General features: G+C 38.8%; 1 protein-coding gene across 2 annotated transcripts; it reads right to left on the bottom strand.

Moving 5' to 3' along the window:
• Positions 1–739: 739 nt before the first annotated feature.
• si:ch211-198m17.1 (mucin-2) lies at positions 740–26,205 on the bottom strand. Of its 2 annotated transcripts, XM_027161130.2 has the most exons (13): positions 25,983–26,205; positions 8,441–11,812; positions 8,241–8,342; positions 8,049–8,158; positions 7,757–7,815; positions 7,526–7,647; positions 6,016–6,147; positions 5,472–5,517; positions 5,267–5,304; positions 4,993–5,086; positions 3,916–4,087; positions 3,000–3,014; positions 740–1,006 (listed from the first exon to the last, which is right to left on the bottom strand). In XM_027161130.2, exons 1-13 carry the CDS (start codon positions 26,050–26,052, stop codon positions 866–868), a joined length of 4,473 nt encoding a protein of 1,490 aa, XP_027016931.2. In that variant the 5' UTR covers positions 26,053–26,205; the 3' UTR covers positions 740–865. The 2 variants fall into 2 exon arrangements, with proteins under 2 accessions (XP_027016931.2, XP_047656998.1); XM_047801042.1 differs by lacking the exon at positions 3,000–3,014 and having other exon boundaries at positions 25,983–26,204.
• Positions 26,206–27,938: the final 1,733 nt, after the last annotated feature.

Below are 27,938 nucleotides of genomic sequence, written 5' to 3'. Positions count from 1 at the left end.
CATACAGCAGAAGTTTATACCAGAGAGAGTCCCTTTGAAAAAAAATGAATCACAAGCCCTCAAACAAAGAGCTCTAGCCCTTTTAAATATTCACTTATAACCCAGGCAACACAATATTTCATTAAATAATCTTTATCCCAACTTTAAATGTGTATTTTAATAAGTAAATGTTGTGATGTAATATTCGCTCCATATTGTGAAGCCCTTATTATAGCGTCCTAAAAAGTGTGCAAAAAAAAAGTGAGACAAGTGCAAAAGTGAGACAAAATAAACTACAATGAAAACAGTCACAGTATAACACTGATTCTGAAGTAGATGACGATGATGATGTGAAAAAATTGCTTAAAATATTGTTTTTGTTCTAAAGTCTCTTGTTTACAAGTGACACAACCGCAAAAACGCAATAAAAATAGTGAAATAAATAAACTCAATCACACAATGATGTTTAAGGTTATTTGTGCCCAACCAAGTGTGGACCAACTCCAACAGCAAGATAAACAGGCATCTACATACAGTATCGTGTTTACTGGAATCTTAAGACATGGTCCTATAATTAACATAATGTAAAGGTGACAATTTTTTTTTTTATCAAACGTTGGCGATATGATAAAGGGCACAAAGACATCTGTAAAAAGACATTTTAACAATATTACAGATTGGAAGGAGGAACCAAAATACATTTAAGAAAATTTCTTGAAAAGAATTTTCCTCGATAGAACAAAATGGACCAATGTGTATGAAAGAGTCATTTGTATTTGCTTTAAAAAAAAAAAAACGACGAAACTTTGTCATCTCCGAGTGTCCTACTTATCAAACAGTGTCCCCTCGTCTCGGCTCATCTCGTCTCGTCTTGTCTTTTCTCCAATCAGGATGATGTCGTTTCCTCGTCTTCTGTATTGAAGTAAGGGTTTTCATGACCCTCGACCAAGTAGGAATAACGTGAAGGGATTTTGCCTTTAAACGTTTTTAAGTTGTCTTCTAACGGCATGAGATCATAGGAGCCCACCTGAAACAGAGGCAGCAGGGAATGTTAGACAAACACAGATCAGCGTCAACCTTGACACGAAACGTCTCTGTCTTTTTTCCCTTATATCACCCATCATGCAGGAGGATTACTAAATTTATGGAATGACACCAATAAAAAAAGGCTGGTTATTAGTAATTATGGAAAAGGCATGCAAAGCAGATGATATGTACAGTATATATACTACATATATATATGTAGTACGTTCAAATGGAAGTCGTAAATTTGTGTGATCACTTTCAAAATAGTACGCACTTTGTGAAAGAATACAGCTAATTCTTTAGCTAGCAATATCACTATAATGTCCTTTTTACAGACGAAGTAAAGGCAAAAGGACAGCAAAAAGGAGAGAAATCTGTATGAAATATCAACATTTCTCTCAAGCGTAAGGGTAAATTCTAACGAAAAGACTTTTTCGCTGTGATTTCGAGAGCTAGTCAGGTGTCTGCTAACAACATAGCTAGAAAGAAGTAAAAGAAGCGTAACATTTGAAACAAAACCATTTGAAATATAAAATGTACCACAGATGTCTTGGTAAATGACTAGGAAATGGCTTTGAACAACTAAAATAGAACCATTAAAGATGCCCTGCCACACGTATTTCATTACTTTTGTGGTAATGTCTGATGTTTACCATGGACTCTAACATTTTTTTGTTGAAAAAATGCGTTGGTTACCTTGTTTCAAGCCATTCTAGTGTGGTATAGAAAGCCCGCAGGAAGACTCGGCTCGATTTGCACCAGTTCTCATTAATATGCAATGAGCTATGCTGCTTGGCTCCGATTGGCTAACCGCTAGGATATGAGAGCGTGACTATTCATTCACCCAGCGTGATAAGTAACCTACAGTAGGCTAGAGGAACTTTGTTTACAAATCACCTGGAATTGCGGCAGAATGGCTTCTTCAGGTATATCGACGTTCAGCCATCCTTGCTGTATAGGAAACTCACTGAGCTACACGAATTCTGTGGGCGCGGTCTCAAGAGGGAGAGCTCATGAATATTAATGAGCTCGATCATTTCTACGTCACTCTGAGCAGCTTTTCTAACCGACCCAATTTCTCCTCTTATTTCTTTTCAGTGGCTGGAGCTGACAGGGGAGGTAGCAGTTCATTTTTATATTCCCGACACAACACAGACACATATGGACCTAACACAAATACAAATAAATGCTCAAAAAAAACAAGTACAAACAGTTTTGTGTGGAAGGGCACCTTTAAGTGAATTTTCATACTGTATAAAGTGAACATTGCATCGTAAGTTGAGTCAGAGCTGTCATTATATTTTAACCTCTAAAGCTGTCGATTTAAATGAAAAGTTACATCTGCTGCGCTTCTATAGCCGTTACTACAACAAGCTAACAACAGAGCTACCTAGCATACAAGCTTTTGTGCTAAGTCTAAAGGCAGACAGGCTGAATGTAGAAATGGGACCAAACTACTCAGAAATTTATGGTTGAAATGACAAAAAAATGCTTTTTGACTTCAGTTGACTTGAGAATATTTATATTTACCTCATATGTTGTAAAAAAATATTTGAGAACAAAGGCAACTGTGAGCTCATGTATGTGGAAGAGGGCAGACTGCGATTGCCTCTAACTGTGTGTTATACTGCGATATGACGCAATATGTGATAGAAAGGAGATAGCTAGTTGGTGGGAAAATGGGGAAAATGTTAATATTGGCACTAAAGGAGTCAGAGCTGTCAAAAAACTCCAAGCTGATATTGATTTTTTGATTTATTCGTCTTATAAACACAACAAACACGACCTCATTTGAACGTAGCAATACCCTTCATTTCCGAAAATCCTGTTTTGCTCTATTCTTCATGTTGCTTCATGAAGAGAGACGGGAATGAATTTGATTACAAAACCAAGAGTCCACCAGCCACCAATCAGCAGCCACACATGCAAACCTAGACCTCTTCGATTGGCCCGGATAAGAGAGAAGACATGCAGATAAGGCCATCGTGTCTTACCTTTCCTCTTAGCTTCTAAAGCATCATAACGGAGGGATCAAGAAACATGCAAGGCAATGTGAGACAGGCATCACATGCGTGTCAGCAACACACACACACACACATACAAACACACACACAAGTGAGACGGACGTTTAAAAAGGAGATAATGTGTGATTAGAGTCGCAGAGCAACATACATCGAACATTCAGAAGCATGTCCTCTATCAAGTCTGTTATAACCCAGTGAGCACGGACTGAGGAGAGACGTCTGTGGATGTCTGTGATTTGTTCTAAAAATTATGCTAATTTGTGTTGAATAAATAAACAAATGCTGAGAATGCCTTAATGCTTTGTTTCGTTTCGTTTCGTTTTATTTCGTCCACCACAGTGGTGGTTTATATGAAGCTAATCAGAAAGTAAACAAAGTGATCGGAAATATCTAATATATCGATTTCACCAGTGTACTTTTTAATTTTTCCCAGATTTCAGCATCCACATCAGATTTTTTGCTAAGCATCTTAAGTAGAGTATTAAAATAAATACACAGAATGAGAAAGTGAAGCTGCTTCGGATTTCTTTCCAGATCGGAACTGTATGACTAGCTGTCCTCAATGAAACCTTTAAAAATGTCTCACTGGGTATAAGAGGTTTTTTTCTACTAATAGACAGGCAGATGATAGAGCGTTGTGATAGAGCTCATCATCACGTGCATTAGTGGTGGCAGCAGTGCGCTTGTAATTTTTTTCATTATCATCATCAGGCAGGTGAAATACAAGCAAGTGTTCATGCCAGTTATTGCCATACTCACAGTATTGGATGCATTATAGAAAGTGCTGTTTGGTCAGTTTAGAAATAAATGATGACTTCATTGAGGCACCTGGTGTCTAGAAAACGACTCGGTGTGAATTTGTAGACAAAGACTGCTGGGAACTTACCAACCCATTGCTGGGTTTTAAATTATCTGGCATGGGCATCTCTGTACCATAGGTGTCCGTGTTAGCATTGTTGCCGAGAGACGCGCGAGGGATGGGAGAGATGTTGTGGGACGGCCACATCTGGATGTTATCTGAAGAGTAAGGACTGTTGTGGATGGAGGTGTGCTTTCCCCTGTGGACACACACAGAAGGAACATGTATAAGGGATGTGGTACTGTAGCTCAGTTGGACTACTGATTGGAAGGTCATGAGTTTTAATCCCAGGGCCACCAAGCTTCTATTTCTGGTCCCCTTAAGCAAGGCCCTTAACCCTCAGCTGTGGAGAAAAGCATCCGAAAGATAAATTTTCTCAAATCCTGACTGAAATTCTTAGCTTTGCATGCAAGAATGGTTTGTGTTAGATTTTGTTCCCCAGGGAATGTATGATGAATTGAGACTCAGCTTAAAAATCTATGTAAGGAATGGAACAATTGATTTAATAAAACAAGCCAATACACAGACAGCACTTAATTCATCTGATATCAACCTTTTTACAGAACACAGCTACAGTATAGGGAGTGACAAAACTATACGAAAAAAATAGCTAGCACATTATTTTGGATTAAATTCACAATTAATTACTTAATTCATTACATTAAAATGGTTAAAGCAACATTTGATGAAAATGTATCATCACTTTAGTTCAATATACCCAAGAAGAAAGTCTAATAAAATAAATACCATATAATTCTAAAATTACAGACAAATCTGAACTATAGAATTCTATATAAATTGATATAAAAGTCTGATATGGAACTACAGAATTCTATATATAAAAAAAAAAGACTGACAGAACTATAGAATTTAAAAACAAAATTATAAAATAGACTGGTAGAACTATAGAGTTATATATATATGATATATTCATTAATATATAATATATATTAAACAAAATAAAAATCTGACAAAACTATAGAATTTTATATAACATGATATTGAAGTTTGACAGAACTATAGAATTTTACATAAAATTATAGCAATGCCTGAACTGTAAAATTCTCAATACCAGTACAAAGATATTGATAGATTTGTACACACCGTTGGAGCACACAGAAGGTGATGAGGGCAAAAACCAAGATGAGCAAAATGCCTCCTAAAACGACGGCAACCACCACCAACGCCAACAACGCCGCTATCACAGAGAAACACAGCAGCGAAGTGTTTATAAAAAAAAAGAACATATATACTGTGCAAGCTCATACATAAAGTCAGGCTGAATTCTTGGGTTCAAATTCAGGAATGTATTTAAGTTCCAAAAGTTTGCAGATTGAAACTACAAAAAGTATTTTATATCCTGAAGAAAAGAACTTACAGTCATTACAGTTGAAGCCAGAATAACCAAACGCACACCTGAAAAAAAGAAATGATAATTTAAAGACATTATTAACTCATCCATTTCCTTTATCAGGCTGATGTATCACTACAACACTAGAGGGCAGTAGTTACAACCACATGAGGCCACTATTACAAGGCCAGTTGTTTTATTTGGTAGGTTTGTTTAGGACCAGGTTACTCACGGCACACATGTTTGGCCATCATCTGCTCTCTGGCCACTGGGACAGGCTGGGGAAAAAAAACACAAAGTATGTGTGAATGTTAAAATAGATAGGCCTAAGGAAGCTGCAGAATGTCTCACGTCAAAGCACAAACTTGTTTGGAATTTGAGTATGTGGTGGAAAAATATCTAATCTGAATCTAAATCTTGTTGTTTGTTTGTTTAATACTGAAAAGCCGAATTTTTGTGGGATCATTTAATATATCTGAAACTAAGGAGCTCCATGTCATCTATTTTACACTTTAAGTGGTCCTGGGATGTACACGATCACATGATAATCACATGACTGAGCTGTTGTATAGATGTACTTAATAAACTGGTTCATTGCCTATTGACATTGACATGTATCTTATTCAAGAGGAAATACAGAAAATACGTGATCAAATCATGGCTCTTGAGACATTTCAGGGTTAATGTAAAGCCATTTGGATGCCTTTTGTTTGCATTCATTCAAACACACACACACACACACACACACACACACACACACACACACACACACTCACCTGTACAACTTTTTGTAGAAAAGGCATTCGATATGTAGCCCGGGTTGCATTTGCATGTAGTAGTGCCATCCGGCTTATTACTACACGTTGTGGTGCTGGTGTCACATGGATTCTGATCACAGAGATCCGTAGCTACACACAAACAGACACAAGGAAAGAAGAGTGTCTAAAAAACCCCTTTTCAGTGTAATGCAGTGTTTCAATAAAGAGACCTATCTATCAGCTGTTTGTAAAGTAGACTTATGGCAAAATTCCTTTAAAATCATCACACATTCACACCGATTGGCATAAATACAGTAGTTTGATAAGTAACAAATATCATACACTTCCACCTTTACTCTTTGCTCCACATCTTCTACCCGAGTCTATATCTGTTTAATGCTCTAATTGTTTGCTTCTACACTATATAGCCAAAGGTACGTGGACCGTCACAGCCACTTGTGGTTCCTCCAAAAACTGATCAAAGTTGGAAGCACAAAACTAAAAAAATGATTCAAAAGATTTCTCTTCACTGGAACTAAGACACTCAAACACTGTTCCAGTGTCACAAAGCACAAGATCAATGTTGGAATGGAAGAACTCGAGTGTCCTTCACAAAGCTCCGTGATGACATGGTGTGTTAAGGATGGAGTAGAGGAACTCGAGTGTTCTGCACAGAGCCCTGATTTTGACTCAACCCAACTGAACACTTTTTGGATAAACCGGAACACTGTGTCTTAATGAGCCCAAATCACCAAAACCATGTTTCAGAATCAATTGGAAAGCCTTACCAGAAAAGATGAGTGGAGCTAATGATAACATTCATTCATTCATTCATTTTCTACCGCTTATCTGAACTTCTCGGGTCACGGGGAGCCTGTGCCTATCTCAGGCGTCATCGGGCATCGAGGCAGGATACACCCTGGACGGAGTGCCAACCCGTCGCAGGGCACACACACACACTCTCACACACTCACACACTATGGACAATTTTCCAGAGATGCCAATCAACCTACCATGCATGTCTTTGGCCTGTGGGAGGAAACCGGAGTACCCGGAGGAAACCCCCGAGGCACGGGGAGAACATGCAAACTCCACACACACAAGGTGGAGGTGGGAATCGAACCCCCAACCCTGGAGGTGTGAGGCAAACGTGCTAACCACTAAGCCACCGTGCCCTCGCTAATGATAACACATACCTTTGGCCATATAGTGTATTTGGATTTAAGTCAGCATGTCGTAGATAGTTTTTTTCCAGAAATATATTTAATGTAATTATATTTAATAATATATTGAAAACTGAATTAACTAAGAATACATTTCTGAACATTGGAACTATCTTCATCAGTTTCTAATAATAGCTCGATGTATTGTGTTTTCATGGGGTGGAACATACACTTAGTCTGTGTAGCAAACATATACACTTATATCAATTATATTTGATTTACTAAAAAACTGGATTTACAGTTATGCTAAATTGAAAAGAAAAGCTTTTTATTATTTACGTCCACAGTGCCAGAGCTGAACTTACTTTTATATTCAGCATCGGGGATATCCTTAAGGGTATTCGTTACAGACTGTATTACAGACTGTACTGTAGCGTTAGAGCTCAACTGAAACACATTGTTCACTGTAGCCACCACACTGCCGTTACTGCAAACACACACATACAACTTGTTAGCACCATGAAGTTTGGTTAAAGTGTTATAATTCATATTAGAGAAGATGGTGAGAGTGTGGAGAGAAGTGGGAGAACACTTACGTTAGTTTCAGAACTATAGATTTTACGTAGCCATTTGAATTACTTAAGCTCTTCTCTAGCTGGAAAAGTCAAATAAAAAAGGAAAGAGAGAGAGAGAGAGAGAGAGAGAGAGAGAGAGAGAGAGAGAGAGAGAGAGAGAGAGTAGCATTCAAGAAACATATTTCAACCAGAGAATATCCTAAGTCTTCTATCATGCAGCTTATAACTGTTTATAAAGCCCATGACGTTTCACAGACAAACTAATTAGACATGTAGAATAAAGGTTGATGTGTGGAATTCCTCGGTTCCTCACCAAATTAATGATCATATTGGCCATCTCTTGAAATTCCTTAGAGTTAGGATCACTCATATTAGATGTAAAAGTTTGTTTTGTTAAGCGCAGCGCTCCTGGAAATACTTTTCCTAAAGGAAAAGAATAAGAAGTCGAGTTGTAGAGTATTAATGATATTCATTTCCAAGCGTGTTTCTGTGATGCTTACAGTACCTTCAAGACACTGGCCTTGTGACAAGAACATTCCAGGCAGGCACTCACAGATGGAGTTCACACACATGGTGAGAGGTGGACAGGGTACGGCTGGACAGGTAGCTACATTACACAAAGACAGAGGGTAAGAAATCAAAACAAAACAAAACAAAAAATTAACATATTTTTATGTATTAAGGCAGAAAAGAAAGTTTACACACCTGGTGTGGTAGTTGGAATAGGTGGAACCGGAGGCCCAGTTGTGATGTTTGGTGTGGGTGTAGCAGTGATGTTTGAGGGTGTAGCAGTGATGGTTGGTGTGGGTGTAGCAGTGATGTTTGAGGGTGTAGCAGTGATGGTTGGTGTGGGTGTAGCAGTGATGTTTGAGGTTGTAGTAGTGATGTTTGCTGAGGGTGTAGCAGTGATGTTTGAGGGTGTAGCAGTGATGTTTGAGGTTGTAGGAGTGATGTTTGGTGTAGTTGTAGCAGTGATGTTTGAGGTTGTAGGAGTGATGTTTGGTTTAGTTGTAGCAGTGATGTTTGAGGTTGTAGGAGTAATGTTTGGTGTAGGTGTAGCAGTGATGTTTGAGGTTGTAGGAGTAATGTTTGGTGTAGGTGTAGCAGTGATGTTTGAGGTTGTAGGAGTGATGTTTGGTTTAGTTGTAGCAGTGATGTTTGAGGTTGTAGGAGTAATGTTTGGTGTAGGTGTAGCAGTGATGTTTGAGGTTGTAGTAGTGATGCCTGGTGAGGGTGTGGCAGTGATGTTTGAGGGTGTAGCAGTGATGTTTGAGGTTGTAGGAGTGAAGTTTGGTGTAGGTGTAGCAGTGATGTTTGAGGTTGGAGGAGTAATGTTTGGTGTAGGAGTAGCAGTGATGTTTGAGGTTGTAGTAGTGATGCCTGGTGAGGGTGTGGAAGTGATGTTTGAGGTTGTAGCATTGATGTTTGGTGTTGGTGTAGCAGTGATGTTTGGTGTGGGTGTAGCAGTGATGTTTGGTGTGGGTGTAGCAGTGATGTTTGAGGTTGTAGCATTGATGTTTGGTGTTTCTGTAGCAGTGATGTTTGGTGTGGGTGTAGCAGTGATGTTTGAGGTTGTAGCATTGATGTTTGGTGTTGGTGTAGCAGTGATGTTTGGTGTGGGTGTAGCAGTGATGTTTGGTGTGGGTGTAGCAGTGATGTTTGAGGTTGTAGCATTGATGTTTGGTGTTTCTGTAGCAGTGATGTTTGGTGTGGGTGTAGCAGTGATGTTTGAGGTTGTAGCATTGATGTTTGGTGTTGGTGTAGCAGTGATGTTTGGTGTGGGTGTAGCAGTGATGTTTGAGGTTGTAGCATTGATGTTTGGTGTTTCTGTAGCAGTGATGTTTGGTGTGGGTGTAGCAGTGATGTTTGAGGTTGTAGCATTGATGTTTGGTGTTGGTGTAGCAGTGATGTTTGGTGTGGGTGTAGCAGTGATGTTTGGTGTGGGTGTAGCAGTGATGTTTGAGGTTGTAGCATTGATGTTTGGTGTTTCTGTAGCAGTGATGTTTGGTGTGGGTGTAGCAGTGATGTTTGAGGTTGTAGCATTGATGTTTGGTGTTGGTGTAGCAGTGATGTTTGGTGTGGGTGTAGCAGTGATGTTTGAGGTTGTAGCATTGATGTTTGGTGTTTCTGTAGCAGTGATGTTTGGTGTGGGTGTAGCAGTGATGTTTGAGGTTGTAGCATTGATGTTTGGTGTTGGTGTAGCAGTGATGTTTGGTGTGGGTGTAGCAGTTATGTTTGGTGTGGGTGTAGCAGTGATGTTTGAGGTTGTAGTAGTGATGGCTGGTATGGGTGTAGCAGTGATGTTTGAGGTTGTAGCAGTGATGTTTGGTGTTGGTGTAGCAGTGTTGTTTGAGGTTGTAGCAGTAATGTTTGAGGTTGTAGCAGTGATGTCTGGTGAGGGTGTAGCAGTAATGTTTGAGGTTGTAGCAGTGATGTTTGGTGTTGGTGTAGCAGTGATGTTTGAGGTTGTAGCAGTAATGTTTGGTGTAGGTGTAGCAGTGATGTTTGAGGTTGTAGCAGTTATGTCTGGTGAGGTTGTAGAAGTGATGTTTGAGGTTGTAGCAGTGGTGTTTGGTGTGGGTGTATCAGTGAAGTTTGAGGTTGTAGCAGTGATGTTTGGTGTTGGTGTAGCAGTGAGGTTTTGTGTGGGTGTAGCAGTTATGTTTGGGGTTGTAGCAGTGATGTCTGGTGAAGGTGTAGCAGTGACGTTTGAGGTTGTAGCAGTAATGTTTGGTGTAGGTGTAGCAGTGATGTTTGAGGTTGTGGCAGTAATGTTTGGTGTAGGTGTAGCAGTGATGTTTGAGGTTGTAGCAGTGATGTTTGGTGTGGGTGTAGTAGTGATGTTTGAGGTTGTAGCAGTGATGTCTGGTGTGGATGTAGCAGTGATGTTTGAGGTTGTAGCAGTGATGTTTGGTGTAGGTGTAGCAGTGATATTTGAGGTTGTAGCAGTGATGTCTGGTGAGGGTGTAGCAGTGATGTTTGAGGTTATAGCAGTGATGTCTGGTGAGGGTGTAGAAGTGATGTTTGAGGTTGTAGCAGTGATGTTTGGTGTAGGTGTAGCAGTGATATTTGAGGTTGTGGCAGTGATATCTGGTGAGGGTGTAGAAGTGATGTTTGAGGTTGTAGCAGTGATGTTTGGTGTAAGTGTAGCAGTGATGTCTGGTGTGGGTGTAGCACTGATGTTTGAGGTTGTAGCAGTGATGTTTGGTGTGGGTGTAGCAGTGATGTTTATTGTGGGTGTAGCAGTGATGTCTGGTGTGGGTGTAGCAGTGATGTTTGAGGTTGTAGGAGTGATGATTGGTGTGTAGGTACTGTCAAGTGTGTGTGTGGATGTAGTGGTGATGTTAGAGGTTGTAGCAGTGTTGTTTGGTGTGTAAGTACTATCGGATGTGGCTGTGGGTGTAGTGGTGATGTTTGAGGTTGTAGCAGTGATGGTTGATGTATAGGTACTGTCAGTGTCAGGTGCAGGTGTAGTGGTGATGTTTGAGGTTGTAGCAGTGATGGTTGATGTATAGGTACTGTCAGCGTCAGGTGCAGGTGTAGTGGTGATGTTTGAGGTTGTAGCAGTGATGATTGATGTATAGGTACTGTCAGTGTCAGGTGCAGGTGTAGTGGTGATGTTTGAGGTTGTAGCAGTGATGATTGGTGTGTTGGTACTGTCAGTGTCAGGTGCAGGTGTAGTGGTGATGTTTGAGGTTGTAGCAGTGATGATTGGTGTGTTGGTACTGTCAGGTGTGGATGTGGGTGTAGTGTTGATGTTAGAGGTTGTAGCAGTAGAGCCTGAGGTCATACTGTTGATGTTTTTGGTTGTAGTGTCGACATCTGATAACGTAGTGCTGATGATTGATGCTTCAGTGGTGGTGGTTGATATGGGCGTAGTGATGTTGGGTGTAGTAGCAGCACTATTATCTGGTGTTGTAAAGTGTGTTGTAATAGTGTTTGGCATTACTGTCGTATTTAGTGAGCCAATCTGAGTTGTCGTATCACTGACAGGTGTTGTAGCTACAGTAGTCGTGGTTGAGATGGTTGTTGTTTCTGTAGTATCGGTGTTGGAGTTTACTTCTGTGCCCATGATAGCTGTAAACACAAATATCACAGTGAGTAGGCAAAAGGTAAAACAGACAGTTCTGACAAAGCAAAGAGCTTCACATCGGAGATCCTGCAAAGATCTAACACACCTTATCCAACAAAGACTTATACTCATATTAAGAATTGATTCAATAGTGTCATACTACAAGCCACTTCAGGTAATGGCTCCATTCCAGATTTCACCTTGAATGCTTTTTGGGTCCTTTAATAAACTCCACATGAAACTCCACAGTCATGGTCACAAGGTCCCTGTTAGTAGATGACAAGGAAAACTGCACTGGCTCTGAAGAAATCACCGTTTAATACACACACACACGTGCATAGTATAGTGCTATGTTCGGTGCTGATACTGTAAACACTATGGATGCTTCATATTATAATCACTATCTGTGTGTTTCATTCAGAAAGAGTCCAGTTATTTTGGTAAATTTCTATATTTTGGACAAAAGTGAAGACAACATTCAGGTACAAAAAGTATGTGATTTTTTATTTTTTTTTTTGTGAAGTGTCCCTTTTGTGAGGAAACGCCGTCACTATTGCTGTTTTTCTGTTTTTCATCAGCAGGGGGCAAGAAGTGAGACGGACTGCGAGGTTGTTGTTATGCTGGTATTGTGTGTGTGTGTGTGTGTGTGTGTGTGTGTGTGTGTGTGTGTGTGTGTGTGTGTGTGTGTGTGTGTGTGTGTGTGTGTGTGTGTGTATAATCGTACACCTTACCTTCAGGCCCAATTAGCTAAGACATAGCAATAGCATGCCAGCATTGTTCTAAGAATTTGCTCTCAGCTGGTACTGTAAGCCTGGTAAAACAAAATGTTCTTTTTTTATTGACTCTCTCTCTCTCTCTCTCTCTCTCTCTCTCTCTCTCTCTCTCTCTCCATCAGACAGGCGTCAGATCTTGGGTGCTCTGGTTAATTTGATTATTTTCCAGGAACAGACACTGATATAGTGTCATGGATTATTGCCTAGTAACCATAATGCAGTGACAGATTAAAAAGTAAAAGAAAATGAGCTGGGAAACACAGCCGCCTTTTCAGCACTCGTTTTATATAGCAAACTCACTGCTCACTGACCAAAGAAACACCCACAACAAAATATAGGTTTTTATACTCAGGAGTTAATGATCACCTAAATACGGACAGTTCTATTCCAGTGAGCATGTGGGTTCATGCACAGAGAAACGCTTAATCCCACATTCAGCAGATGTACTCTTAGATTAGATTAACTCTATTTTAAATAATTAACTATTTTAATTTTAATGTAAAAGCTAGGGATAGTGCTACTCAGACACACACCAGGCAAAAACAAAAGCTCATAATTCTTGAGCAATGTATTAACTCAAACAAGGTGTCATATTAAGTAAGAACTTGTATTTCACCCACGTTATGGAGGAGACTTACTGTAATTAGAGACATTAATAAATTATAAACATGGACACATGGGCACTTTCTATACGTCAGTAGTTTTGTATCTACAAGTATAGTTTTTTTCTATAAATAGTTTTCTCCAGACTTATGAAATAATAATTTAAAAAAAGGACAAAAATATGACTTGCTGCATCAAGTGCTATTTTAGAAGCTCATGAGAGTAGAAGCCATATCGTTCTTTTTAAACACCATGTCCACCTAAAGTACAAGTTATTATCAGTGTATAAGAATACTAGCTTTTGTGTTAGTCTGTTGCTCTCATGCTAGTCTTTGTGTTAGCCTGTATGCTAGTTTCTGTTTTAGTCTGTTGCTACAATACTAGATTTTGTTTTACCCTTTGAGCTAGTTTCTGTGATGTACACAAAAAGCCTGTACACTATATTATTTGTTCTGTTACTATACTGCTAGTCCTTGTGTTAGCCTGTATGCTACATTCTGTGTTAGTCTGTTACTATAACGCTAGTTTTTGTGTTAGCCTGTAGGCTAGTTTCTGTGTTAGTCTGTTTACTCTAATACTAGTTTCTACAGAGTCGTAGAAAATCTTAGTCTAGTCTTAGTCTTACACTTGCTTCTGAGTTAACCTGTTTACTATAATACTAGATTTTGTTTATGCCTTTATGCTAATCGTAGTATTAGTCTCTTTACTATTATAAGACTAGTTTTTGACTATTTGCTATAATGCTCGTTTTTGTTTTAGCCATATGCTAGCTTCTGTGTTAACTATAATGCAAATTTTCTGTTATCCTGTTTACTACATCTGTGTTTTATAATGTTTTGTATACTTTAATTATACTGACTTCTGGAAAAATAAATTATAAATATAATAATTAAAAAATCTAGTTAAAATATGGAAAACAGCTCTTCCCATGATACAAGGTGCAGACTTGTTGTCCTAAGCTTCCAGCTATTTATACCTACAACATACTGTGTTTACACAGTCATATTGTCCTCAAATGATAAAGTGAACTTTCACATTCCACAAAATTTCACTGGAACCAAAGTGTAAATTGTTGTGTGAAAGTCCTGCTTCCAACCATAAATATACACTTAATGTTTTCTGTTTACATAATAAGGATTAAGATTAATTAAAAATGAAGACTCTGACGCATTAAACCTGGTCAGACTGACAGAGCAATATTTTGGGACTGTGAGGAGTGACTCAGCTAACGGTGTGTCTTTGAGTGTTTGCTAATAAAAGTCACGTGACACACGTTACACACTTACTGTACATGCTCATATGTTACCTACGTCACTGTCCCTGACTTCTAAGTTGTCTCTATAAACACTGACATCTTTAGACACACTGAAAGCCAAAACCACACCCAAGTGTGGAAAGAGCTAGAAGTTAGTGTAATCTGTTTGAAAGATTGCCACACATGTTTATTACAATTTTAGCTTGTATTAGCCTGTAAATTAACAGTAATGCTAGTTTGTTACCAGACTGTTACATGTAAGATTCTTTTAAATAATTATTTTCAAAATTATGCTAGAAATTATCATTTATATAACGCTCATTTATGTGTTACCACAACCAATGTTTGTGTGGGATGTGGTAGCCTAGTTGTTATGATGTTCGACTTCTGTCGGAAGGTTCTCAAGTCGACCAAGCTGTTGGGCCCCTATGCAAGGCCCTTAACCCTCAATTGCTTGGTTCTATAAAATGAGATAAAAATGCAAGTCACTCTGGATAAGAGCATCTAACCTGTTTATTACAACCGAGGTTTGTGTGTTAGCTTGTTCACTATATTACTAGTTTATGTTTTAGCCTGTTTACTACAACCCAAGTTAATGTATAAGCTTGTTCTCTGTAATGCTACCATCTGTGTAAGTATGCTTAGAATAATGCTAATCTACCGTTTCAGCTTAAATACAACAATATAATAACTTGTTTGTTCAATAAAGCAAGTTTGTGCATTAACCTGTTTACTATAAAACAAGTGTATATGTTCAAAATAGAGCTGGTTTGTATCTTAGCATATTCACTATAACACTCTCTATAATGCTAGCTAGCATGTAGTTGTACAGTTAGCTTGCATGACATGGTGGATTCAGATCTATAAATAAAACTTGTGTCTGAGTGCATTCTCGTTTCCACACAGCGTAACCATCAGAATAAGCCTTGAAAATATCTTTGTATAAAGCTAGCAAACACTGTGTTGCTAATGTGGTGCTGGTAACCAAAACAAGAAATCTGATATGGAAAAAAGGTGAACTGAAAGTGTTTGTTATTGATGTGTGTAAAGTTTTAAAGGGGAACGTTTATGCATTTAAAGTTCTGAGTTCTGTCTTTTACTGTATACAACCAAACAAAAATTAAAAATAAAAAAAAACACAGGAAGTTGAAACGCTGGTCTCTGGTTAACTAGGCCTAAGAAAAGAAATGATGATGTGGGCCATCAACTTCTAACCAATCAGTTATATCTCTAATCATCTTGTCAATCTTGTCTATTCAGAAAGTCATGTCTCTTAGGTGAAGGGTTTTAGTTTAATAAATCGAGAAGCGTAATATAGCATCTTCTCATTCCTGTAAAGGAAACGTTTTCAGACTGGGTTATTTTAGTGGGCGGGGCTTCGGTAGGAACACCACAGGGAGGGTCTGAATTTGTTTGGGTTTTGAGTTTCAAACAGCTATCTTTAGATAATCACAGTAAAAAAACTGCTGACTTTACAGGACAGAATGGAAATAATAAGAATGTTTTTTTTCTCTAGAATGCGTCATAATTTCTGAGAAAAACTGAGAAAACCGGATATTCAGGATTTGATTGGATCGTGAAAGACAGACTCAGAACGTTCCTTCAAGTACACTTAATTCGGATGTGGTAGCCTGGTGGATCAGGCGTTGGACTTCTGATCAGAAGGTCATGAGTTCAAATACCAGGTCCAGCTAGCTGCCACTGCTGGGTCCCTAAGCATTAACCCTTAATCCTCAGTTGTATTAATTGTAAGTCACTCTGTATAAGGGTGTCTTCTAAATACAAGCAATGTAACTACAAATTTTCATCACTAATCTGAATAAATCTAATTTGAAAAAGCTGAAATCCAGATCCAAAATCTTCACTCGAGTAGAAATTATCCATTTAATTAGGAACACATGTACGCACAAACATTTAAGCAGATATCCAATTGGTCAATAATGTAATGCATAAACTATGACAAAGTGCTTGGCCCCCTGGACTCGCTTTCCTCTAACTTTAACCTAATGGCACCCCTTGGCATACCCATCAGCATGACAGACCTCCATCCTGGAGACAGAGCAACTGGTTTGAACCTAGACAAAGGCTATGATGACTTTAACCTCCATTATTTACAGTTATGTTGAGCAGAAAAGCAGCTGAAAATGTAAATGTGTTTTAGCTAGTCCTCTATAATGATAATTTGTGTGTTGACGTGTTTACTACACTATTGTTCACTATAATACTAGCCTGTGTTTTAGCCTGTTTACAACAACCCAAGTTTTTGTGTGAGCTACCACAACAATTTGCTTCATTGAAGCTAGTTTGTATATTAGCCTTTTTACTATAATACTGACCCGCCTGGTTCGAGCATACAGAAAGGCTACAAACAATGACAAATTCCCCATGGACTCTCCAACAAGGGACAAGGGGACAAAATGTTTGCTCCTAGACGAAGGATATGATAACTCAAACCACCACTATTTACAGCTATGATGAGCCGAGGATAAGCTACAAAAGCACATCAGGTTCCACTCCTGTCAGCCATGAACATGACTAAACTGGACACAAGGCTGGAAAAACAGAACAGTCTGATTATGTTTGTTATCTTTAACCTGTGACCTGGGATATTAAATCTTAAACTAGCTGGAAGATGCCTTAGACAATGCACACAATACCCACAAATATATACAGCAGCAGATTATGTAAACACTGTAGATTACAGAGACACTGTGGTATAGAATGGTATAGGAGATCTTGAAGCTGTTCTTGCAGATGCAAAAAAGTTCACTGAAAAAATACAGGTGAAGTGAATAACCTTGGTTCAGAAATCTGTTTGCAAGGCCCTTAATCTTCCTTGCTCCAGGGGTGCTGTATCAAGGCTGACCCTGTGCTCTGACCCCAACCTCCAAAACTGGGATATTTGAAAAAAGAATTTCAGTGTGCTGTAATGTGTCTAAAAATAAGCACTGTTTCTTATTCTCCTAAACAGCACGTCTTGTGTAACAAAGTGCAGATGCTTAAGACTTATATATTAACTATGCAGAAAGCATTAGTTAATATTTTTCAATCTTGGCTGTTAGAAGAAGTTTAGAGGTGAGAGGAAAAGTCAGCGGGTTTCAATGTGTTTTTTTTTTTTTTTTTACATGATTGATACTGATGAACAGGAAAATCAGGTGAAGAGCTTTAAACCTCACTTCTGTGAAAGTTTCATAGATCTTATTCTCTATTGCTTATATTATGGATAAACTGTACGTGGCCTGTTCTATCATGTTGAGTGATACAGCGTTGCTGTAGAAACGGCCCGTCTTACGCTGGCCACGTGAGAGAAAACAACCATAGTGGGCACAAGCCCTCATTCTCTGTTCTCGTCACACAACACCACATGTGTGCGTGAACCGAAACTTATGTTTATGAATGAATTAGTGTGTGTGTGTGTGTGTGTGTGTGTGTGTGTGTGTGTGTGTGTGTGTGTGCGTGTGCGTGTGTGTGTGTGTGTGTGTTTGTTGGCTTGGGACCTTGCAGACTGACCTTGCAGATCATTTGTCATCTACCGCAACTAGTGCACACACACACACACACACACACACACACACACACACACACACACACACACCAGCTGCTTGGAGTAAATGTTACCCTATATGACCTGTTTTGTATGTTTACATCATGGGAAAAAAAAATGGCTGGACATAACAGATCGATATTTTACAATAGAAATGTACACAGACACACCACTTTAGCAAACAGCAACACTGCACTCTAAAGCATATCAACACTGACCTAGATTGTCTCCATATCACAGATCCAATCCATCATCTAGAAACGTAATGGAGAAATCATAATGGGGAATGTAGTTTAGGAAATGAATCAGTGATCGATTGGTGAGATACGATGTTGATGGTTCTTCAGTTCCTTCTGTAATATTTATGAACTCCCTGTCACTGGTTTCTTTGACAGAGCTTTATCATATTTTTTGTCGTTGTAAGTAGCTACGGTACTCTTGAAGCAGAAACCCTGCAGATTTTTCAGGTGGCAAAATATTCATGCTAAAATGCTAAGACATGCTACATGCTAATCTGCTTCAAAGCCGTCTAGTTATTTTATAGTCGATTGTAATTTCTATTCTGGAGATTCATCCGTAAGCTTTAAGAAAACTAAAAAGAAGTGTGTTTTATCGTCTCAGGAACGTACTGCGAGTGTGAAAGACGTCACTCATTCCTGCCATCATTCTACATTCCTCCATCTGGCCATCTGTATCTGAGTATTAGAGAGGAATGCAGACAAACAATCCAAGTCACTCTCATACCGGATATAACCTGAACTTTGAGACCCTAGGAACGTTATGAAGAGAGAAACAATCTATGAGTATGAAAAAAAGAGGAGCCCTGAGGGCATCGCTTTCTGCACTCGACATCAAAGGACAGAGTCTGACGCCAGGGCAGGTATCTGATGGTCACGAGCAGCTTTCACTCCCTCCTCTGACAGGCCTGGCTTTTAATCCGACTCTCTTGCACAGAGATGCTATCTCTGCTCCGTCCTTTCCTGACCGGATCACGCCTACCTCATCTCAGCCTCCACAAGCCTGGATGTAAATCTATCACCTCTCCCCATCCATTAACGTGATCTTCATGTGATCTTACGTTTGATTGGTCAGACAAATCACAGATGACACAGATTTTACTGCTCCTGTTCTAATACGATATAGTTTCTATAGCGACAACGCATTCGCACATTCTTGTTGAGCAAGTTAGTAACCTTATAATATCCAGTTCATTGTTATAAGATAATGTATATCCAAAAATAATGGATTAGAGACAACCAGCAATGAAGGCCAATGATTTAATGTAACAGGTCCTGTTAGTGCCTGATGATATCATCATTGTGTACTGGACACCCTAAAGTGGATGTACATGGGTGGACATGGGTGTAAACCTTTTGGGCGCTGGGGTGTTTTCTCTGTCTGCAACATGCCTTGGTGATTATAGCCAGGATGCCCAGGTCCAACACTATTAAACCTAAGCTCCAGGCAGTTTGACCCCAGTAAACAAAATGAAAGCAACCACGAGAATACAGACAAAGACAAACCGAGTGTTGTGTTTTTACTTTTTGCCAGAAAGCTTCAGGCCGAGGTTAGAGGTGCGCATCAGGACTGAGACCTGACAGTTCTTACTTTTATGTAGAGCTTAAAGCACACAAGTATGAATCTGATGGTATACATGGTTGCCAGATCTCTGTTGAATCCCCATTACAGTTCACATTACACTCCATTTACATCATTTGGCAGCTTTTATCCAGAGCGACAAACGTCTAAAAACATTTGAACAGTAATTGTATATAAGTAATCGAGCAGTTGAAGGTTAAGGGCCTTGCTCAGGGGCACAGTCATGGCGGTTTCATGGGTTTTAGATTTGAAACCCACCAAGGACAACTTGAGACTTGTCTGATTAATATATGGACATTTTCTTCTCCATAAACACCTTCCGGTCTTTACAATAGATTTTAAAACAGAAACATTTCAATATTGTACTTCTGGATATTGCAGTTACTTTGTCTGTACTTGCACTTTCCCAGAGCCAATGTTTGTCCCAAAACAAGTCAGATGTGGTGTTAAAAATGTTCATCAACATGATATGAGCTGGAGATTTGCTTTTGGTATGTTTTTTGGTAGTAGTTTGCTCCAGTTGCCTGAACTACACACTCGATATAACATAAAATAATCACTGCAATTCGTTCCAACAATATTATATTCTACTTTAATTGTGTGTGTGTGTTTGGTTCATCTTAAATAATTGCTTTATCGTTATACTTATACTGTTGACTCGCATGTTGACTCACAGCAGCATCAGTTCCATTATTTTGGAAATGAAGTGTAGTTCTACATCATAGTACATGTGAGACTGAAATTTCTATCAGTCTACCTTTCAACGTTTCTTGGACTATCTCCAGTCTGGATGACAGCCATTACCAGTTTAAATATGGATGTGTGCAAATACAAGCTAAACAAATAGAGCTACGAATACAGATAATGGCAGTGTGTTACTCCCTTAATATAAAGACAGTCATTCCGTTTATCCTTTTTGTAGGTTAAAACTGAGTATTGTATTTTTATTAGTGTACTATCAAAGTTTCTTGATTTTAATTGATCTGATCTATGCATTGCTGCTGAGTCAAACACTTCTATGTGACTCATGAGTGACACAACGTGCTTCAATCCTACAGTTTCTGGAGATATGTTTAAAAGAGTATAAGATTTTAACATAAAAGGATTTTATAGAAGGATCGTGTAGGATTGCGACGTCTAATCCATCCGTATTTATATATAAATATATCACCTTCTGTCTCAGATCCCTCATCGTAATATTTCTTCCTGTTTCCTTCATGTTTCCTCTAACAGATGGCCCCCAGGAAGAGCACTTACACACACACACACATGCACACATATGCACACATGCACATGCGCGCGCGCACACACACACACACACACACACACACACACACACACACACACACACACACACACACACTGTCATATCCTATTAAAGCATGGCCAGCACATGGCTACCAATTAGCAGGCAGATTTACTGTCAGTAATCCAATAGAACAATAGGGGGAGCGAGAAAGGAAGTGACTCGAACAGAACAAGAGAGAAAGAGAGAGGAGGGGGTGGGGTGTGGGGAATTGAGGACAAGAAATAAGCGATAAACAAATATACCAGCAATACGCCTTATTAATAAACACCCAGAGAGAACATAGAAACTGTTTAAACAAACAAAATACATCATTGTCACTGACTTCATTATTCTCCAGTTTCGATCAATATTTATTTGATAGCAAACTAAAAAAGGCTGTGGACGGAAAAAGGCGTTTACCGGACTGAAACAAAGCGTCATTAACCTACTGTACAAGCACAGAGATTAGTGTTAACCCTCTATCCTCAGATTACTGTGCACTCCAACACACACCAACAATCCTCTTAGCACTAAAGCTCTCTGCAACACACACACACACACACACACACACACACACACACACACACACACACACTGGCCCAAGTGTGCACTCCATCATCTCCTTTGAATTTGAGACAGTTTCCATGTTTTGTTGATTTAATGCAATGAAGTTGGTCTCTTATGACATTTTATCCTTCAGTTACATTTCAGTCATATGGTTTTGAGTAAAACAAAAAGTTTGCACGACTCAACATTTTTTGACCTGTCAGATATTTCAGAGCCGGATGTAATTTTTTTGCTTCAGAAAAGTTGCTGTATTCTCTTCAAGTCATGCGTTTATATCCCAGAATATTCCCAGAAAAATATAATACTATGATTGTTAGCTGCCAGTTAATAATCTGCTAATAATATGCATAGATTATGTTAATAAACTAGTTTATCTGATAACATTCATTCATTCATAAACAGTAAGTGTTTTTTCCTGGACTTTGTGAATGATTCATGAGAACACTGGGTATGGGAATACACTATGGATTAGATGGCAGCTCATCAGAGTTCTCTGGCACATTGTTTTTGTTGTGGATGATAAAAGATTCAAAGAAATATATGAAATTAAAATGAAATTAAAGGCAAATGGATTGAGAGAGTGCATGAACACTAGCAAGCGAGTAAGTGAGCGAGTGAGTGAGTGAGTGAGTGAGTGAGTGAGTGAGTGAGTGAGTGAGTGAGTGAGTGAGTGAGTGAGTGAGTGAGTGACTAACAGAGTGAGTGAATGAGTGAGTGAGCAAGTGAGGGAGTGAGGGAGTGAGTGACTGCCTGAGTGAGTGAGTGACTGAGTGAGTGAGTGAGTGAGTGAGTGAGTGAGTGAGTGAGTGAGTGAGTGAGTGAGTGAGTGAGCGAGTGACTAACAGAGTGAGTGAATGAGTGAGTGAGCAAGTGAGGGAGTGAGTGAGTGACTGCCTGAGTGAGTGAGTGAGTGAGTGAGTGAGTGAGTGAGTGAGTGAGTGAGTGAGTGAGTGAGTGAGTGAGTGAGTGAGTGAGGGACTGACTGAGTGAATGAGTGAGTGAGTGAGTGAGTGAGTGAGTGAGTGAGTGAGTGAGTGAGTGAGTGAGTGAGTGTGAGTGAGTGAGTGAGTGAGTGAGTGAGTGAGTGAGTGAGTGAGTGAGTGAGTGAGTGAGTGAGTGAGTGAGTGAGTGAGCGAGTGAGTGAGTGAGTGAGTTAATCCACTAGTCCTTGTAATAATTCTCTCTCCTACAATAAGTCACACATCCTCAGAAACAATGCAAGTTGTCTAACAAAAATGTTTTAGACTTTCCAGTATTCAGTTACTTCCTCATTCCTCCTTCAAAGAAAATTTGTCTTCCTTCTCGCTCTCACAGTTACTCTCTTTTCACCCCTGGAGTCTCTCCTCCCATCCCTCATCCCTCACTCCTCAGTCCATGGCTCAGCAGGAGATATGTGTGCTTCCAGACACAAGCAGACTCGAGCCTCGAGGCTGTTCTTTTATTCTAGCTTTCAAGTTTATGACTGCGTTTCCCTTTTACACTCATAGCTACCCCCTCACACCCACTTTATTAGGGGTAAAATCACCCCCTGATGCAGGCAAGGTCAACATGTGACACTTTATCCTGCCCTGACTGGGTCACTGCCCTGTCTGAAAAGTTCACATTTCCTGGAAGAAGCTGTCTCAATGTCAAAACTGGCTCTGAAGCGGTCAACTCAAATGACAGCTCTATGTATATATACACACAAAAACACAGACAAGAAGTACGTGTTACACCTGATAAACAAAGGAGGTCTTATCTACTGAAGGAACTGTTTGTCAAATACCAGGTAACATGAGCCCTATTTGAACTGGACAGAATTTAGTCTTTTACATATAGGGGTGTTTCTCTGGGATCTTTTAGTTTTTAGACTGAAAATACATTCATCTGGAACCATATTTAAAAAATACAAATAAATCCAAAGGTATAAACTCCATTCTGTCCAATATGTCTGCACATATTACATTATTTCATGCTGTACAATAGTTTTGGCACATTTTAATGAGTAAAAAGATAATAAATAGACAAATGATGTGCAGGCTTTAGGTGTATTGTGTTATTGAGCTCTTAGTCCAGGTACAACCTGAATATTGTGGTCATGTATGTAGAACGGTTGGTATCATGACACTGTATACAGTACTGTACATCAGAAACACACTTTCATGTCTGTTATTTATTACTAATTTCTACAAATCTGATAAATCGGACAAACGGAACTACGCAAATAAAAAAGAGAATACACCCCATGACAAAACAATTAAGTCTCGTTAGTTATCTACAATGAGTGTACATTGTCTACATGTTTAGATGTAAATCTACATTTTGTGGCTCAACTGCTTTATTAAAATCTAATTAGCCACAACAGATCAAGGTCCAATCGTCCAGATAAAATAACAATGACCAGTTCATTAAATGCTGATAAACTAATCTCCTCGTGACACTGTGGGGTTTTTTCATAGAAAGACATATATAGACTTTACCCCCAGCACCAAACAGGTACATCGATGGTTTAAATTGGTGAATTTCTGAGAAAATGAAACTAACAGAAGAGTTTGATCAACAGACTGCTGAAACACACCCAGGCACTTCACCGAGCACTCCAGAGTCTTGAAGGTGATCCTGTCACTACTCTCACACCATAAACAAAAGTATAAACACAAACCTGTTATAAATGCTTCATTTCTTAATACTAAACTATAACAGGTCATTTGGTATCTGAGAGAAATCTGAATCATGTTCCCTAAGAGATGTTTCACTAAATAAAATCAAAATGTGCACCAAACCATTGCAGAAGAGTCATATGACACTTACATGGAAATAATCGCATAATTCATGTGAAAATTTTACATAAAAATGTTTTTTTTAAAGATTTTTTTTTATATTTATACAATTCATTTACATGGTTATTTTGTGTTCATTGTTTATGTGACTCTTTTTTTCACATGATTCATTTATGTTCAATTATGTTTGCATGTGATTCTTTTTTCACATGATTAATTCATGTTTTTATGTGATTCTTTTTTCAAATGATTCATTTATGTTCGTTCATGTTTGCATGTGATTCATTTATCGTGTGATTAATTAAATGTTTACATGTGATTCTTTTTTTCACATGATTCATTTATGTTTGCATGCGACTCTTATTTAAGATTAATTCATGTTTATTTGTTTACATGTGATTCTTTTTTCATATGATTCATTTATGTTCATATATTTTAACATGAGTCATTTTGTCCCATGATTCATTTATGTTCATTTATATTCACCTGTAATTCTATTTTTCACATGATTCATTTGTGTTTGCATGTGACTCTTACTTAAGATTCATTCGTGTTTATTTATGTTTACATGTGATTCTTTTTTCACATGATTCATTTATGTTCATATATTTTAAAGAGTCATTTTGTCCCATGATTCATTTATGTTCATTTATATTTACCTGTAATTCTAGTTTTCACATGATTTATTTATGTTCATATATTTTAACATGTGAGTCATTTTTTCACATGATTCATTTGTGTTCACACAATTTTCATTAATCACATGTATCTAGCAACAGTAATATAATAATGACCTTTATATTAACAATACAGTATCATTGATAAGGATCAGGATTAATTCTTATTTAATTATTATTTTTATTACCAAACACTACATAACACTCTCAAGTCCAAATCCTTTTCTTAAACCTATAATTCCTTCTACGCTGAAGATTTTCCGCATGAACCACATGATGAACTGAGTCAGGTGCTTTAGAGCAGAAAAACTAACCAACATTAAAACTGCCTGAATATGTGATAATGGATGTATGCGTTGAGAAAATAAAGCAGTGACCGAAAGGATTAAAGTGTCTTTTCAAGGCCACGAGTAATTCTAACAATTAACTAAGACTAACAATTACTACAAGAACAGGAGGAAGGGAAAATGTACTAAAAATGATTTACAACCATTTTCACCAGAGAAATATCTAAGACATTCTTGAGATTTCTTCAGGACCACAGCAAAGTTCATCACTACCTTCAAACTTAATGGAAATAAAACTGGAGTCCTTCATTACAGCACAGACAGTATCTCCTCGTGACACTGTGGTTTTCTCATAGAAAGACATACAGGATATAGATTTTACCCCCAGCACCAAACAGATAAATCAAACAGAAGAGTTTCATCAACAGACTGCTGAAACACACCCAGGCACTTCACCGAGCACCAGAGTCTTAAAGGTGATCCTGTCACTACTCACACACCATAAACAAAAGTATAAACACAAACCTGATGACTCTTTATAAATGCTTCACTCCTTAATACTATACTATAACAGGTCATTTGGTATCTAAGAGAAATCTGAATCATGTTCCCTAAGAGATGTTCCGCTTGCAGAAGAGTCATATGGAAATAATCAAAAGTTCAGTCTAGGACGGATAAATGTTCTGTAAAGTCTCTTCTCTTTTGCGCACTGTAATTCGTTCAATCTAAGCATCTAAGTCTGTCCATGGTCCTTAAGAATCTTATGCCAGAGTGTCACTTTATGTCCACTTTATGTACCAGTGAATAAGTAAAATCCCGTTACCTGATGCCACGCAAAGTGCCAGAACAAGTTGGCGCAGGAAAGCCGCGGTGCGCCGCTCAACTTGGACCATTGTGCAAGAAGAGGAAGAGAGGAAAAAATAACTTGTCCAACAATCTCAAGCAGACTTCAGGATGAAAGCTGTGTGAGCGAGTGATCCTGTAAAGCGAACAAGTGATGACCAAGCAGATCCGCTACAGGTGCTTTTTCCTCTCGCCCCTCCTCAGTGCGCAGGAAGGACGCAGCGGCTACGCCCCGAACGGCACACCACCCTATGAGTGTCACAATAAACAATGTGCCGAAATACTTCCCTAAGTAGTCACTTATTTAGTGCGCTTGTGGGCAGTTTGGGGAAAGATCCACCGAGATGCGCGTCATTCTTCATGCTGGTTATTTGGACTGTTTTACGCGCAGATTGTTCATAATGATCCCCAAATCTTATACACGCTCACGCACACACACACACACACACACACACACACACACACACACACACACACACACACACACACACACACACATACACACACACACACACACATACACGCACACATACATACACACAGAGACACACACAAACACGCACACACACACACACACACGCACATACGCACAAACACACACACACACACACACACACACACACACACACACACACACACACACACACATACATACACATACACACACAGACACACACACATACACACATATACACATACTGTATACATACACACACACACACACACACACACACACACACACACACACACACACACACACAAAACAGCAGCTTGGAGTAAACGTTACCCTACATGTTCACATCATGGGGGAAAAAATGGCTGGACATAACAGAACTTTCAAACATCTTTAACAGAACTCACACACTTCTAGACAATAAAACAAACAAAAAAATAAATCCTGTATGTATAGTACTTTATGAATGAATGTCACGTCGTTTTTTCAAAAGAATCTTTATAGGTTGTATGTTTATTATCTTTCGTTCCTTGTATTGCTACTTGGAAATGTAACAAACAAACAAACAAACAAACAAATAAATAAATAAATAAATAAGCAAGCCTGTGTAAAATGTTTCAATGAATAGAGAATGTTTTAAGAAAATGACACAAGAATGGAAGAAATTGTCCCTGCTGAAAGCCACTCAAATTTGTCAGCCATTTTCTGTAGCACTTATCCTACACAGGGTCACAGGGAGTCTGGAGTCTATCCCAGGGGACTCAGGGCACAAGGTGATGGACATACTGAACAGAGTGTTAACCCATCACAGGGCACAATCACATACACACTTACACACCATGGATATTTAAGAGATGCCAATAAGCCTATGATGTATGTCTGCAGACAAAAGGAGGAACCCCTGAAGCACAGCAAGAACATGCATACATCTTTTTTTATCTTAAGCCATACTTTATTTATTTGCAAAGTTCTTCTTTACCGCTCCAGTCCTGAGCTCAGATTTTTTTTATTCCTCTCTGGGGTTTTCTCCCATCTTCCAGCAAACACACAACAGGTGGATTGGCATCGATAAATTGCCCCAAGGTGTGAAACTCTGTGTGCGTGCATGCGTGTGTGTGTGTGTGTGTGTGTGTGTGTGTGTGTGTGTGTGTGTGTGTGTGTGTGATACATGTCCCAGGAATGTTCCAGATCCACCCTTATCAGGAAAAAGCAGTGTTCAGTGAGTTTAATACTATAGGAACACTTTGTCCATTACATTTTCTAGCAATTCTAAAAATAAAAACTATTGGAAAGCTCATTATTACATGCAGAAATAATCAGAAAAATGCCAACATTTATTACTGTATTCCTCTAAAAACAATTACATGAAGAAGTGTTTATATGTGGAGAAGGAGTTTATCAGGGTTATTTGTTTCTTGCCTCGGGAGAAAACAACCCTATACCTCAGTAAGAGGAAAACAAACCCTGTTTCGAGTCATTTTC

The sequence above is a fragment of the Tachysurus fulvidraco genome, chromosome 15 (genome assembly GCF_022655615.1).
Source record: "Tachysurus fulvidraco isolate hzauxx_2018 chromosome 15, HZAU_PFXX_2.0, whole genome shotgun sequence".
Classification (NCBI taxonomy): domain Eukaryota; kingdom Metazoa; phylum Chordata; class Actinopteri; order Siluriformes; family Bagridae; genus Tachysurus; species Tachysurus fulvidraco.
Note: the sequence above shows the minus strand (reverse complement) of the source record. Positions and strands in the feature narration are given on the sequence as shown.